The sequence below is a fragment of the Mobula birostris genome, chromosome 6 (genome assembly GCF_030028105.1).
Source record: "Mobula birostris isolate sMobBir1 chromosome 6, sMobBir1.hap1, whole genome shotgun sequence".
In the NCBI taxonomy this organism is placed as follows: domain Eukaryota; kingdom Metazoa; phylum Chordata; class Chondrichthyes; order Myliobatiformes; family Myliobatidae; genus Mobula; species Mobula birostris.
The window spans coordinates 44,479,944-44,494,356 of NC_092375.1; the positions used below are offsets into that span (position 1 = coordinate 44,479,944).

The 14,413-nt window shown below is 43.0% G+C and overlaps 1 protein-coding gene across 1 annotated transcript in view; it reads right to left on the reverse strand.

Moving 5' to 3' along the window:
• Positions 1 to 14,413, reverse strand: part of igsf3 (immunoglobulin superfamily, member 3) — a 197,931-nt gene that overhangs the window by 44,183 nt on the left and 139,335 nt on the right. Inside the window, exons 4-5 of the mRNA XM_072260381.1 lie at positions 8,987 to 9,376; positions 3,184 to 3,585 (exon numbers count right to left, since the gene is read on the reverse strand). Coding sequence (XP_072116482.1) covers positions 3,184 to 3,585; positions 8,987 to 9,376 — 792 coding nt within the window. The remainder of the gene's footprint in view (positions 1 to 3,183; positions 3,586 to 8,986; positions 9,377 to 14,413) is intronic.

The window sequence follows — 14,413 nt, forward strand, 5'->3', positions numbered from 1 at the left end:
TTTACCCTTGGAAAAGGAATTAGCTGAAACTTTACAAAAAAGGACACTCCCCTTGATGTATTCTCCCTAACACAAACCGATAGTGTCCCTATGGGAGAGCTGATCCAAAAGAAAATCAGAAGACACCCCATACTGTCTGAGGTCTATATGGCCACCTGAAATGACCTGAATATTTCCCCCACTTTTACTAGCGCCTGGACAAACTTGCCCTTGACAGAGGTTTCCTTATGTAGGGATTGGGAGTTGTTGTATCATACAAGCTAAGAGCTAAAGTGTTAAGGGAAGTTACAAGCTGGTCATCTAGGCATAGTTACAATGAAAGCATTGGCTCAAAACTTTGTCTGGTGGCCTGGGATAGATCAACAGGTCAAGCAGCTTGCCAAGCACTGTTCAGGATGCCAACATTTCCGGAAGGTGCCAAGAACAGTGCCTCTTCATCCCTGGGAATGGCTTGCATTGCCCTGGCAGAGGATTCATATAGATTTTGCCGGACCGTCATGGGCACAAATTTTTTGTAGTAGTGGAATCAGGCACAAAGAGGCCAGAAGTATTCCCAATGGCCTCCAATACAGCCTCACACAATGTTGGTGTGTTGAGAAGTCTCCTTTCAAGGACTGGTGTTTCAGAACACTTAACCAGTTACTTCACTTTATTGTCACCAAACAATTGATACTAGAGTGTACAATCATCACAGTGATATTTGATTCTGTGCTTCGCGTTCCCTGGATTACAAATCGATAGCAAATATTAAAAATTTAAATTATAAATCATAAATAGAAAATACAAAAGGGAAAGTAAGGAAGTGCAAAAAAAAAAACGAGAAACAGGTCCAGATATTTGGAGGTTACAGCCCAGATCCGGGTCAGGATCCGTTCAGATGGAAAGAAGCTGTTCCCAAATCTGGCCGTACAGGTCTTCAAGCTCCTGAGCCTTCTCCCCGAGGGAAGAGGGACAAAAAGTGTGTTGGCTGGGTGGGTCGTGTCCTTGATTATCCTGGCAGCACTGCTCCGACAGCGCGCGGTGTAAAGTGAGTCCAAGGACGGAATATTGGTTTGTGTGATGTGCTGTGCCGTGTTCACAATCTTCTGCAGCTTCTTCCAGTCTTGGATAGGACAACTTCCATACCAGGTTGTGATGCACCCTAGAAGAATGCTTTCTATGGTGCATCTATAAAAATTAGTGAGGGTTTTAGGGGACAGGCCAAATTTCTTTAGCTTTCTCAGGCAGTAAAGGCGCTGGTGGGCCTTTTTGGCAGTGAACTCTGCTTGGTTAGACCAAGTCAGGTCATTTGTGATGTTGACCCCGAGGAAATTAAAACTTTTGACCTGTTCCACTTGCGCACCACCGATGTAAATCGGGTTGTACGGTCCGCTACTCCTTCTGAAGTCAACAACCAATTCCTTCGTCTTGCAGACGTTGAGGGATAGGTTATTGTCTTCGCACCATGCCACCAGGTTCTTAATTTCCTCTCTGTACTCAAACTCATCATTACCCGAGATACAGCCTACAATTGTTGTGTCATCAGCAAACTTATATCTTGAGTTCGATGGAACCAGTGATAATGGACCACAGTTTGTTGTGAAACAGTTTCAGCCACTCCTGAAAATGAATGGAATAAGACAAATTACATCGGCATCATACCACTCAGCTACAAATGGTTTGGTGGAAAGGTTTGTCCGAGTCTGAAGAACACACAGTGAGCAATGCCAGCAGAACACACTACACTGACACTAAATCAGAAGCTTGCTAATTTCCTCCTTGCATATTACAACCTAGCACACACCACAGCCCACAATTCACCAGCCATGCTGTTCCTGGGTTGTCCCTTGCACTCATGCTTGGATCTCCTCAAACCCAATCTCAGAAGGAGTATGCAGGACAAACAGCGGAGACAAATTGAAGGCTCCTCAAGCAAACACGTTCGACGTTTCATTCCTGGACAGGCAGTCCTGGTGATGGACTACAGAGGTGATTAAAAATGGGTATTGGGAAAGGTTATGGACAGAACTGGACCACTCTCCTACACAGCAGAGAATGTGTTTGGTATCATCTGGAGACGGCACATCAATCAGCTGTGGAGAGCAGGATCCACTGTTAGAGAAGAAAGATGCCCAGAGCTGTCAGAGCCACTTCCTGCAGTCCCAGAGTCAACTCCTACAACCTCAATGCAGGAGGACCCAGAACCTGAGATTGTTTCAAAGCCACAAGTCTCACCTGCCAAGCAGAGTGAGCCCCATCCTCGTCAGGAAAGATGTTATCCCACAAGAGTAAGAAATCCTTTAAGCCTGAATGGGGTAATTTAAAATTTACTGTACTGTGTATGGCTACATAGTAGTTGTACTAATACCATTATATATTTAAACTGAGATGCATTCTGTACTGAGTTGGAGTTTATAGCTAAGTAGGGAGGTGTGCTGTGTAATATTTCAGTAATATTTGAGTAATATTGTAAAATATATTGTTTGATTAAACATTGATTGTTGTTACATAAAACATTACGGGTTACATCTAAAAGTACTTGAGTAGCTCATGACATAATGCCATTACCTCTCACGTGTTCATCTTACTAGAAGTAAAATGCAACTAGACACGTTATTCCCAGCTCCGTGATTTTCTTTCCACTACTTTTACGTTTTGGAGCTACAAAACACAACACCACCCACTGCTTGGAACCTCAAGGAAAATTCACAGCTGGTTATGAAACAACTGACAATGAGGTCGGCAAAATAATCACCAGGAGTTTCCTATACTAACTTTTGTTAATCACTGTTGGCCAATACTTCCTGCTAGGTTTTTATGTGACAAAAAGGTATGTATATTTGTGACAAACTATGTATTAGTTCTTGAAAAAGTTCACCACTGTGTGCTTGTCATCATCATAATGTAGTCAACTCTGTAAAACTTGGTTTGTTTTGATTAGATTTCAGATTAATCAGAGTCATTTCCATCTTTTTTTTTAAGTTCTATCATATTATTGTTTCCTCTTCTAAAGGGAGCTTACCTGCATAATTATCAGTTAACCAATTGTCATTGCTTAATACCAAAATAGTCTGCTCCCAAGTCAACACGATGATCTAGAAAATCTAGGTATAATCAAAACAGTTTAACTTTTGACAATCAGGCACTAACTAGAGGAAAGGACAGAAAATCTTCTGTTCTTGGGTTTTTGGCGCAGGCACTTACCAAGGGGAGTAACCACTGCTACAGTGCGAGCAGATTGTTTTCCAATTCGCTGCCAGTCTCCAACCATATTTGTGATCCACTCAGCCACTGTACAAACGTACACTCCGTCATCTGATACTGCTGCGTTGTGGAGTTGGAGCATGAAGGAACCTGGCTGCTGTTTGACCAACCTGAGGTCTCCGCTAGCGCCACGCTTCTGATAGAACGTATTCGTAACTTGAGTCCCATCCTGGTGCAGGCTGATGATGTCCCTGGCCTGTCCCCGTTTGCTTATTAACTGCCAGGTGACAGAGAGACGACTGTGGTTTCTGATTAGTGAATGGATGTTGCAGAAAAACTGAAGCATCTCACCCTCCAAAACCTTGGTGGTGTTACTGGTAACGGTGACATCCAAATTACTTTCTGTAGAAGACAAAATGCCATAAGTACAACTGGTAGTTTCATAGAATAATAACTAAGAAGGTACAAGGATAAGAAATGGAACAGGAACAGCAGCAGGCCAACAAGTACTATGAACCTTCTCTGACATATATTATGATCATGGCTGACCTATTACCTCAGCATCACTTTCTAGCCTTATCCCCAAATCCCCTTAAAATTCAAAAATTTATCAATCCACTTTGTGATGAGCACAACTGTTGATTCTCCATGGCCCCTCAGGATAATGAATTCTAATAGATTACCAACCCTGGAGTGAAGAACAATTTCCTCATCACACTCATAATACACCAATTTTGAAACTATGGCCAACAGCCCTAGATTTTTCCCTGCATCAAGTCTGTCAAATCCTTCAAGAACTGTGTGTTTCAGTGAGGTCCCTCTCATTCTTCCCAAACATTAGAGAACACAGGCTACTCAGTCTTTCCTCACAAATCCTACCTCCCTCCCCCATACTTCGAATCAATCTACTGAATCTTTGTTGCACTCCCTCCACGTCATGCTCATCCTTTCTGAGGTAAGGTGGCCGAAAAAGAACACTATACTCTTGGTCCAGTCTCACCAGAGGCCTTGTACAATTCCAGTTTGACTTCCCTACCCCAGTAATCAAATCCTCTTCTAATAAAGGCTTTGGAAGATGATAACCATAGCATTCATTATCTCAAAAGCAACCTCTTTCAAAACACTGTGATTTCAAACTGACTGAACCGGCAAAATGGCCATTACAGAGACTTGGCTGGCACCAGAGCAGGAATGGATTCTCAATATTCCTGGATTTCAGTGCTTTAAAAGGGATAGAGAGGGGGGAAAAGGGGGAGGAGGGGTGGCATTACTGGTCAGGAATACTGTTACAGCTACAGAAAGGGTAATGTAGCAGAATCCTCTTTTGAGTCAGTATGGGTGGAAGTCAAGAACAGGAAGGGAGCAGTTACTCTATTGGGGGCATTCTATAGGCCCCCTGGTAGCAGCAGAGATACAGATGAGCAGATTGGGAGGCAGATTTTGGAAAGGTGCAAAAATAACAGTGTTGTTATCATGGGTGACTTTAACTTCCCTAATATTGATTGGCACTTGATTAATTCCAAGGGTTTAGACAGGGCAGAGTTTGTTAAGTGTGTCCTGGATGGATTCCTGTCACAGTATGTTGACAGGCCGACTAGGGGGAATGCCATACTAGATCTAGTACTAGGTAACGAACTGGGTCAGGTCACAGATCTCTCTGTGGGTGAGCATCTGGGGGACAGTGACCACCGCTCACTGGCCTTTAGCATTATCATAGAAAAGGATAGAATCAGAGAGGGCATGAAAATTTTTAATTGGGGAAGGGCAAATTATGAGACTATAAGGCTAGAACTTGCGGGTGTGAATTGGGATGATGTTTTCGCAGGGAAATGTACCATGTGGTCATGTTTAGAGATCTCTTGCGGGATGTTAGGGATAAATTTGTCCCGGTGAGGAAGATAAAGAATGGTAGGGTGAAGGAACCATGGGTGACAAGTGAGGTGGAATCTCTAGTCAGGTGGAAGAAGGCAGCATACATGAGGTTTAGGAAGCAAGGATCAGATGGGTCTATTCAGGAATATAAGGAAAAGCAAGAAAGGAGCTTGAGAAGGGGCTGAGAAGAGCAAGAAGGGGGCATGAGAAGGCCGTGGCGAGTAGGATAAAGGAAAACCCCAAGGCATTCTTCAATTATGTGAAGAAAAAAAGGATGACAGGAGTGAAGGTAAGACCAATTAGAGATAAAAGCGGGAAGATGTGCCTGGAGGCTGTGGAAGTGAGCGAGGTCCTCAATGAATACTTCTCTTCGGTATTCACCAATGACAGGGAACTTGATGACGGTGAGGACAATATGAGTGAGGTTGATGTTCTGGAGCATGTTGATATTAAGGGAGAGGAGCTGTTGGAGTTGTTAAAATACATTAGGACGGATAGGTCCCCGGGGCCTGACGGAATATTCCCCAGGCTGCTCCATGAGGTGAGGGAAGAGATTGCTGAGCCTCTGGCTAGGATCTTTATGTCCTAGTTGTCCACTGGAATGGTACCGGAGGATTGGAGGGAGGCGAATGTTGTTCCCTTGTTCAAAAAAGGTAGTAGGGATAGTCCAGGTAATTATAGACCAGTGAGCCTTACGTCTGTGGTGGGAAAGCTGTTGGAAAAGATTCTTAGAGATAGGATCTCTGGGCATTTAGAGAACCTTGGTCTGATCAGGGACAGTCAGCATGGCTTTGTGAAAGGCAGATCGTGTCCAACAACCCTGATAGAGTTCTTTGAGGAGGTAACCAGGTATATAGATGAAGGTAGTGCAGTGTATGTGATCTACATGGATTTTAGTAAGGCATTTGACAAAGTTCCACATAGTAGGCTTATTCAGAAAGTCAGAAGGCATGGGATCTAGGGAAGTTTGGCCAGATGGATTCAGAATTGGCTTGCCTGCAGAAGGCAGAGAGTCGTGGTGGAGGGAGTACATTCAGATTGGAGGGTTGTGACTAGTGGTGTCCCACAAGGATCGGTCCTGGGACCTCTACTTTTCATGATTTTTATTCGTGACCTGGATGTGGGGGTAGAAGGGTGGGTTGGCAAGTTTGCAGATGACACAAAGGTTGGTGGTGTTGTAGGTAGTGTAGGGGATTGTCGAAGACTGCAGAGAGACATTGATAGGATGCAAAAGTGGGCTGAGAAGTGTCAGATGGATTTCAACCCGAAGAAGTATGAGGTGGTACATTTTGGAAGGACAAACTCCAAGGCAGAGTACAAAGTAAATGGCAGGATACTTGGTAGTGTGGAGGAGCAGAGTGATCTGGGGGTACATGTCCACAGATCCCTGAAAGTTGCCTCACAGGTAGATGGGGTAGTTAAGAAAGCTTATGGGGTGTTAGCTTTCATAAATTGAGGAATTGAGTTTAAGAGTCGCGAGGTAATGATGCAGCTCTATAAAACTCTGGTTAGGCCACACTTGGAGTACTGTGTCCAGTTCTGTTCACTTCACTATAGGAAGGATGTGGAAGCATTGGAAGGGTACAGAGGAGATTTACCAGGATGCTGCCTGGTTTAGAGAGTTTGCATTATGATCAGAGATTAAGAGAGCTAGGGCTTGGGAAGGAGGAGGAGAGGAGACATGATAGAGGTGTACAAGATAGTAAGAGGAATAGATAGGGTGGACAGCCAGCACCTCTTCCCCAGGGCACCACTGCTCAATACAAGAGGACATGGCTTTAAGGTAAGGGGTGGGAAGTTCAAGGGGGATATTAGAGGAAGGTTTTTTACTCAGAGAGTGGTTGGTGCATGGAATGCACTGCCTGAGTCAGTGGTGGAGGCAGATACACTAGTGAAGTTTGAGACTACTAGACAGGTATATGGAGGAATTTAAGGTGGGGAGTTATATGGGAGGCAGGGTTTGAGGGTCGGCACAACATTGTGGGCCGAACAGCCTGTACTGTGCTGTATTATTCTGTTCTATGTTCTAAAATAATGTTTATATTTTTAGAATTATAGCCCGCTGGATTACTATTCTACTGTTAATCAATATAATATAAAAATTACTGAATCTGATTTGTATTTAATCTGATTTGAGCAGAAGCTGCCTACTGTACATCTGGTGATGTTAATTCCTTAGGGCCTTGGTAATCATGACAGGGTTTGTCTTAAGCAAAATATTTTGAGAATGCCAACTAATGTTTTTTAATGCCCATTTTGATTGTTTTGATGGTATAATCTTACTGTAGATTAACCTTGCTTTAAATTTTTAGGCTGAGCTACAGAGTTTCCACTTTTCTTTGCTTGAAGACATGACATCATGGGTTGGCTACGTTATTTTCAATGCTTATTAAAAATGACAAGAAAAAATTCCTGTGTTTGCCTTCTGGTCATGCCATCCTGAATTATTTCCTATAAAAAGATTTAACTTCAGATTACAGGAAGTGCAGAGTTACCAAAAGAAACTGACTTTTGCATTGACCATGAATAAAAAATGTTGGAAAGAATACGTTAATGTTACAGATGAGTGAATACCTTTTCATCTTCCCACAAGGACACTTCACTTTCAATTCCCTCTTCTAAGCAGAAAGAGGATATGGGGCAAAAACTTGCTATGAGCAATGTTAATCTGGCATGCTCATTCCAAATTCTACTTTAACGGAGAGATTAACTTGTAAAAAAAAAGATTGTAATTATTGTAATGTTGTAATTATCACAGAAAGAGGAAAACTCAAGCAAGAGTAAATACAATGATAATCCAGCTGTCTCCACACTGTTCACAGTGTAATTTTAATTTTAACTTCACTGAAAAATTGGAAACTGAATTGCAAATGAGTAGCCCTTGAATTGAGGCAATTAAAACTGCAGGTGGAAGAAAATTGCAGAGGCTTCCACGCTCTGTGCTCTGCCATTAGTCCAGACACTGATTTCACGCTGTCCTCTTCACGTCATACAACGCTTTGGAAAACAGTAGCTTGAAGCATTCTCATCCCAACAAGCGACTCTAGGCACAAAATACATTCATCATTCTATTCATTTCTTACTGAGGATCCATGTACTTTCAAGTTTGAAATCTGGTGTTAAGTCATATTGTAGTGCTGCTTTAGTAAATCCAAATTATGATTAATTTTGGAGAAAAATAAACAAACGGAAGTTTGTTCACTGGTAGCATTGGTTAGTGATTACCAGTCAACCAGTGAGGTCAGGTTTTATTCATGCCTGCATGAGTAATGCTTCTGACAATGGCATTTGTCAGGCAGATGCAAAACTCAGTCAACACTCAGTAGTCAAAGGCATGTCATTCAAAATCAAAAGAGCTTGCAGCAATATATACTTTGGAGTGGGACTGCAGTATGACAGCAAAACTAGAAATATAAACAGTTCCAAAAATACTTCTTACTTCTGTTACATCTTTATATGTTATTGTTCTTAGAAGAACAAACTGGGCCTAAAGATGCCCTTTGTTATGTTACTAAAAAATGGGTTGGGTCAAGAAACTGGTTTCTTGTAAAAAGGTATCAAAGATAAGAAAAGCTTATGTAACCATGAGTGAGATTTTTGTTTTTCTTGTACAGATAGAGTTTTGTCACTTAGCAACACTATCTTCACACTGCTGGGAGCAAACTTGACAATATGAGAACTGTAAATTAACTCTTTGTTTAGATTATTTGAATTTAAAGTATGAGATAACAGTAACTGCAGAGAAAGACTGTTTCTGATAAATTACTCTTCAACTGGAGGCAATACTGTATCTAATCAGCTTCTTCATCTGTGCAGAAAAGGGATACAAAAAAAATCTGGAGTCCTCCAGCTGTTATTCCTGGCTACCAAAATTTTACATGTTGATAATACTGCGAGTGAGAATTAGAATTTTTTTTAGACAGTTACTTACTGACAGGCTGAACAATGATCAAACTTTTACTGGATCTGTTTGTGTCTCTGGCAATGAAGTCTCCTGTCACTGTTCTCTCTTGCTCAGTGGCCCGGCAAAGATATTTTCCGCTATCTTCCAGCTGAACATGGTAGATTTTCAGCAGATATGTTGTATCGGTTTCTTTTGCAAACTTTATATATCCCAAACGTTCTTTGACTGTATAGTCAGCATGGATTGTTGGTACAGCATTGCGGCCAATGTTGGCAATTTGTGTACCATTATAAATCCACAATACTGAGAAATATCGGTCCTGTATATTTTGAGCTTGAATGACACATCTTAATTCCATGCTGTCTCCAGCTGTGAAGACTTTCCTATTGTTCTCCAAGTGAACACTGAAGCTCTTATCTGTAACAGAGCATAGATAACGTTACTGCTTGGGAATACTGTGCTAAGAAATCACGACTAAACATGAACCCCAAAACTGTTGCTTAAATCTTCAGCTTCCCTTCTGAGTTTCACAAATTTTCCATCTTTCTCTTAAAAACTCAACTCTTGCTGACATGGTGCATTCCCCACACTGGGTACTCGCTCACCCCTAACAAGCTCAGTGAATGTCAGCAGGTAGTTTTCCTAAAGGCCTACTGGTTCAATATGTTAACCTTGTTTCTCTTGTCATAGATACAGCCTGATCTGGCGTGGTTCAACTTTATTGTGTTTCCATTTCAAATCATCAGCATCTGGAATATTTGCTCTGATTCCCTTCACAGCAGACACACTGATTCTGTCTACATCTGGAGACCGTCCAAACATAGTAACCAGTGAAAGCACAGAGATAGCAAGAGCAAAATGAATGTTCTCTTCACTGGATTCATACTGTCATACAACTCATGCCTTTTGGCCCTCCTTGTCCACACTGACCATCGGGTACCCCACTATGCTAATCCCGTTTACCAGCACTTGGTACCAACACTCTACCTTGGCATTGAAAATGCTCACTCTAATGTATGAGATGAAGAGACCTTGAAGGTGATTCCATGGGTTGTGGGAACAGTTCAGTGCTAGGGTGAGTGAAGTTAGCCCCTCTGGTTCAACACCCTGGTTGTTGAGGGGTAATAACTATTCTTGAAACTGGGGGTGTAGGTCCTAAAGCTCCCATACCTTCATTCTTGATGGCAGCAGCGAGAAGAGAACATGGCCTCTCTATCTGGTCTGTGGTATATGGCCTGTGACCACATAGATTTCTCCTTGGTGTTTCCAGTTCCCACCCTCACCCCAAAGACGTGCATGTTTGGTGGGTTAATTGGCCACTATCAATTGCCCCTAGTACATAGGCGAGTAGTAGAATCTGGGTAGGGTTTATAAGAATGGAAGAACATTAAAAAAATTAGGAAAATGAAGGATTGATGCAAGTTGATAGTATGTGCAACTTGATGGGCTGAAAGGCCTATTTCTATGCTAGATGACTCTCTACTTCTAAAAGACTCATGATTTTGAAGAATTGTGAAGCTGACTGGAATGGGCAAATTGCTGCAATCCCCCAGTTCTGTTGAAGTCAAGGTTAGACTCAAGGCAGCGACAACCATTGCAATATCTTTTTGATGCTTTGCATCATATGTGACTCATGAGTGGAGAAGCTTGGTGGACGAAAGTCATGGAGGCAGCTCACCCGCTCTTCTTGAGCACTGTTATAGTTGTTGCTCTTTTGAAGCAGGTAGGAGCCTCCGACTGCAGCAGTAAGAGATTGAAGATGTCCTTGAACATCCCTGCCAACTGGTTGTCACGGGTTTTCAAAGCCCAACCAGGTACACCACCAGGGTTTGAAGCCTTGTGAGGGTTTACCCTCTTGAAAGATGTCCTGACATCGGCCTCCAAAACAGAAATCACAGTCTCTCTGGATGCTGAAGGGACTCGCACTGTGTGGTTTTATTCTCCCTTTTAAAGCATGCGGAAAGGCACTGAGCTCATCTGGGAGTGAAGGGTCGCACGCAGTCATGTTAGGTTTCGCTCTGTAGGAAGGATTGGGCTGTAAACCATACTAGAGCTGACATGCATCTGATTGTATTTCTAACCTCAATCGGAACTGTTGTGTCACTCTTAAAATAGCCTTCTGCAGGTGTACCTAACTTAGGGTATAGTTCTGGATCACTGGACTTGAATATCATAGATCTATCTCTCCGTAGACAATGAATCTCCTGATTCGTCCATGATTTTTGGCTTGGATATGTCTGGTATGTTCTTGAAGGCACACACTCATCCACACAGGTCCTGACAAAGCCAGTGACAACTATGGCACATTCATTTAGATTCAGAGTATTGTCCAGTCCATCGACTCAAAGCAGTCCTGTAAGCGCTTCTCCACCGCCCTTCACCATACTTTCCTGGTCCTCACCACTGGCATTCTGGTCTTCGGTCTCTTCCTATATGCTGGGAGCAGGACTACAGCCAAGTAACTGGCAGGGCACAGTAAGCATTCTTGATGGTGGTATGATCGTGGTCATGTGTGTTGGTTCCTCTGGTTCCACAGGTGATATGTTGGTGGTAGTTGTTCATAGACTTCTTCAAGCTGGCCTGGTTGAAACCCCACCATCATAGGCAGCAGTGTATGCAGTTTTATGCCTGCTGATAACGTTGCTCAGCTCCTCTAGTGCCTGCCTGACATGTGGCTGAAATGGAATGTACACCATTACCAGGATGGTGGGGGGAAACACCCTCGGCAGATAAAATGGACGACATTTGGCCGCTAGATGTTCCAGGCAGGTGAGCATGATGCCCCACGATGTGTTAATCATAAAGCATACTCCACCTCCTGTGCCTTTAAAATTCTGAGCTGTCCTGTCGTTGCAGAGAATGGTGAAGCCATTGGGCTACAGCACTGTGCCCGAAATTGCTGGCGTGAGACGCGTTTCCATAAAGCATAGTACGCAACAATCTTTCTCTGAGGTCCTCAATTTTGTTTTCTAGAGACCGTACATTCACCAGCAGGGTAGAGAGCAGTGCAAGTCAAAGACCTTAGTGCTTCAATCATACATGTAGACAGGGGCAGTGTCCTCTCTGCTGTTTTCTTAAAGAGGATCTGCATTCATGACCAGAGTCTGCCATTTGAGGTTTGTCAATTTTGAGTGTCGATAGATATTTTTAAAAACGTTTTAAAACAATGCTATTTAATGAAGTTCCCATGGCTGTGACTGTGGATGTCAGCTGTAGCAGTCCTAAGCGGGAATATTTGATGACTCGCACACAAAGAGTTGCCAATTAATAGTGAAATCTTACCAGAAATTATTTATTCATTGATTCTATTGTGTTTCTTTGCATTTACTCTGCATGCCTGCAAAAAATGAATCTCAGGGTAGCATATGGTGATCTATATGTATGTTGATAATAAATTTACTTTGAACTTTGAACAGGGAGAACATGCAAGTTCCACACAGACAGCACCTGAGGTGAGGATTGAACCTGAAACTCTGGAGCTGTCTGGCACCACCTCAACTAGCTGTGCTACAGCACTGCATATCCTCAGTATTCAACCTCAATGACATTTTCCCAGACTAACTTCATATCCTGTGAAACTATGAACATCCGGAAATCTGTCATTTACTGAGCTTCCATAGCTCTGTAGAGTTTTCAAAGATTTATCCCTGCTGCGTAAACGAATTTCTCATCTCAGTCTTAAGTGACCTTTCCCGTATACTCTCACTGTTCCCTCTAAGCTGCATGGGTACGCAGCTCTGCAGTAACTATAATGTTCCTGCGCACATAACTTTTGTTGCCACACATCTGGAACTTTCTTTTACATAATGTCTCATTAAAATGCTGCGCAGTTTTCAGGCCGTGTACAAATTTCCTGCTCAGAGAAGTGGCTGGTCTGCACAGCTATATAAACATATGAGGGAACATTGGTCTTGGCTCTGATTCCAGGTGTCTTCTCAGCCATACGAAGCATTTTCCCAACATCCAGTCTATAAAGATTGTACAAGTTTCAATGAGATTACTTAAGTCTTTTAAATTCTAGCAAATACCAGCCTGGTGTACGCATATGGTACGTCTTATGGCAAACCTAGCAAGACAGGAACCACTTTAATAAATTTTGCTGCATTCCATCCCTGTCAAATATAAACCTTGTTTTTAGGTAAAGAGACCAAAACTGTGCATAGAATCTGAATCAGGTTTATTATTGCTGGCATGTGTCGTGAAATTTGTTAACTTAGCAGCAGCAGTTCAATGCAATACATAACAGAAAAAAATTACAGTATACATATATTGAACAGATTAAAATTCGAGCAAAACAGAATTAATATATATTAAAAAAGTGAGATAGTATTCATGGGTTCAATGTCCATTTAGGAATCAGATGGCAGAGGGGAAGAAGCTGTTCCTGAATCGCTGAGTGTGTGCCTTCAGGCTTCTGTACCTCCTACCTGATGGTAACAGTGAGAAAAGGGCATGCCCTGGGTGCTGGAGGTCCTTAATAATGGACACTGCCTTTCTGAGACACCGCTCCCTGAAGGTGTCCTGGGTGCTTTGTAGGCTAGTACCCAAGATGGAGCCGACTAAATTTACATCCCTCTGCAGCTTCTTTCAGTCCTGTGCAGTAAGCCTCCCCCACCCATTCCAAACAGTGATAAAGCCTGTTACAGTGCTCTCCATGGTACATGTATAGAAGTTTTTGAGTGTTTTTGTTGACATACCAAATGTCTTCAAACTCCTAATGAAGTATAGCCGCTGTTTTGCTTTTTTTATAGCTGCCTCGATATGTTGGGACAAGGTTAGGTCCTCAGAGATCTTGACACCGAGAAACTTGAAGCTGCTCACTCTCTCCACTTCTGATCCCTCTATGGGGATTGTATGTGTTCCTTCATCTTACCCTTCCTGAAGTCCACAATCAGCTCTTTTGTCTTAATGACGTTGAGTGCCAGGTTGTTGCTGTGACACTGCTCCACTAGTTGGCATATCTTGCTCCTGTATGCCCTCTCGTCTCCATCTGAGATTCTACCAACAATGGTTGTATCATCAGCAAATTTATAGATGGTATTTGAGCTATGCCTAGCCACTGTCATAAGGTGGGGTGGCTGTGAGCGGACCCAAGTGCAAGACACAGACACTGAAGTACTAGGGACAGGACAAGGATACAGGGCGATGGCAAGGACATGGACAGGAAAAGCAGGAACCTGGAACAGGACTGGACAAAAGAGCTAGGAGCCCGGGCTTGGATTCCGAGCCAGAGACCGGACAAGGACCCAATACCTGGGTCTTGCCTCTGGCTCGGACCCCAGAACTAGGCAAGGACGAGGCTTGGCAGGCAGGCAGGACGAGGCAGAAATCTACAGGCTTGAAGCTTGAGGCTAGAGACTAGAGACTTGGCTCGGCTTGGCAAGAGGCTAGAGGCTAGAGACTTGGCTTGGCAAGAGGCTAGAGGCTAGAGACTTGGCTTGGCAAGAGGTTAGA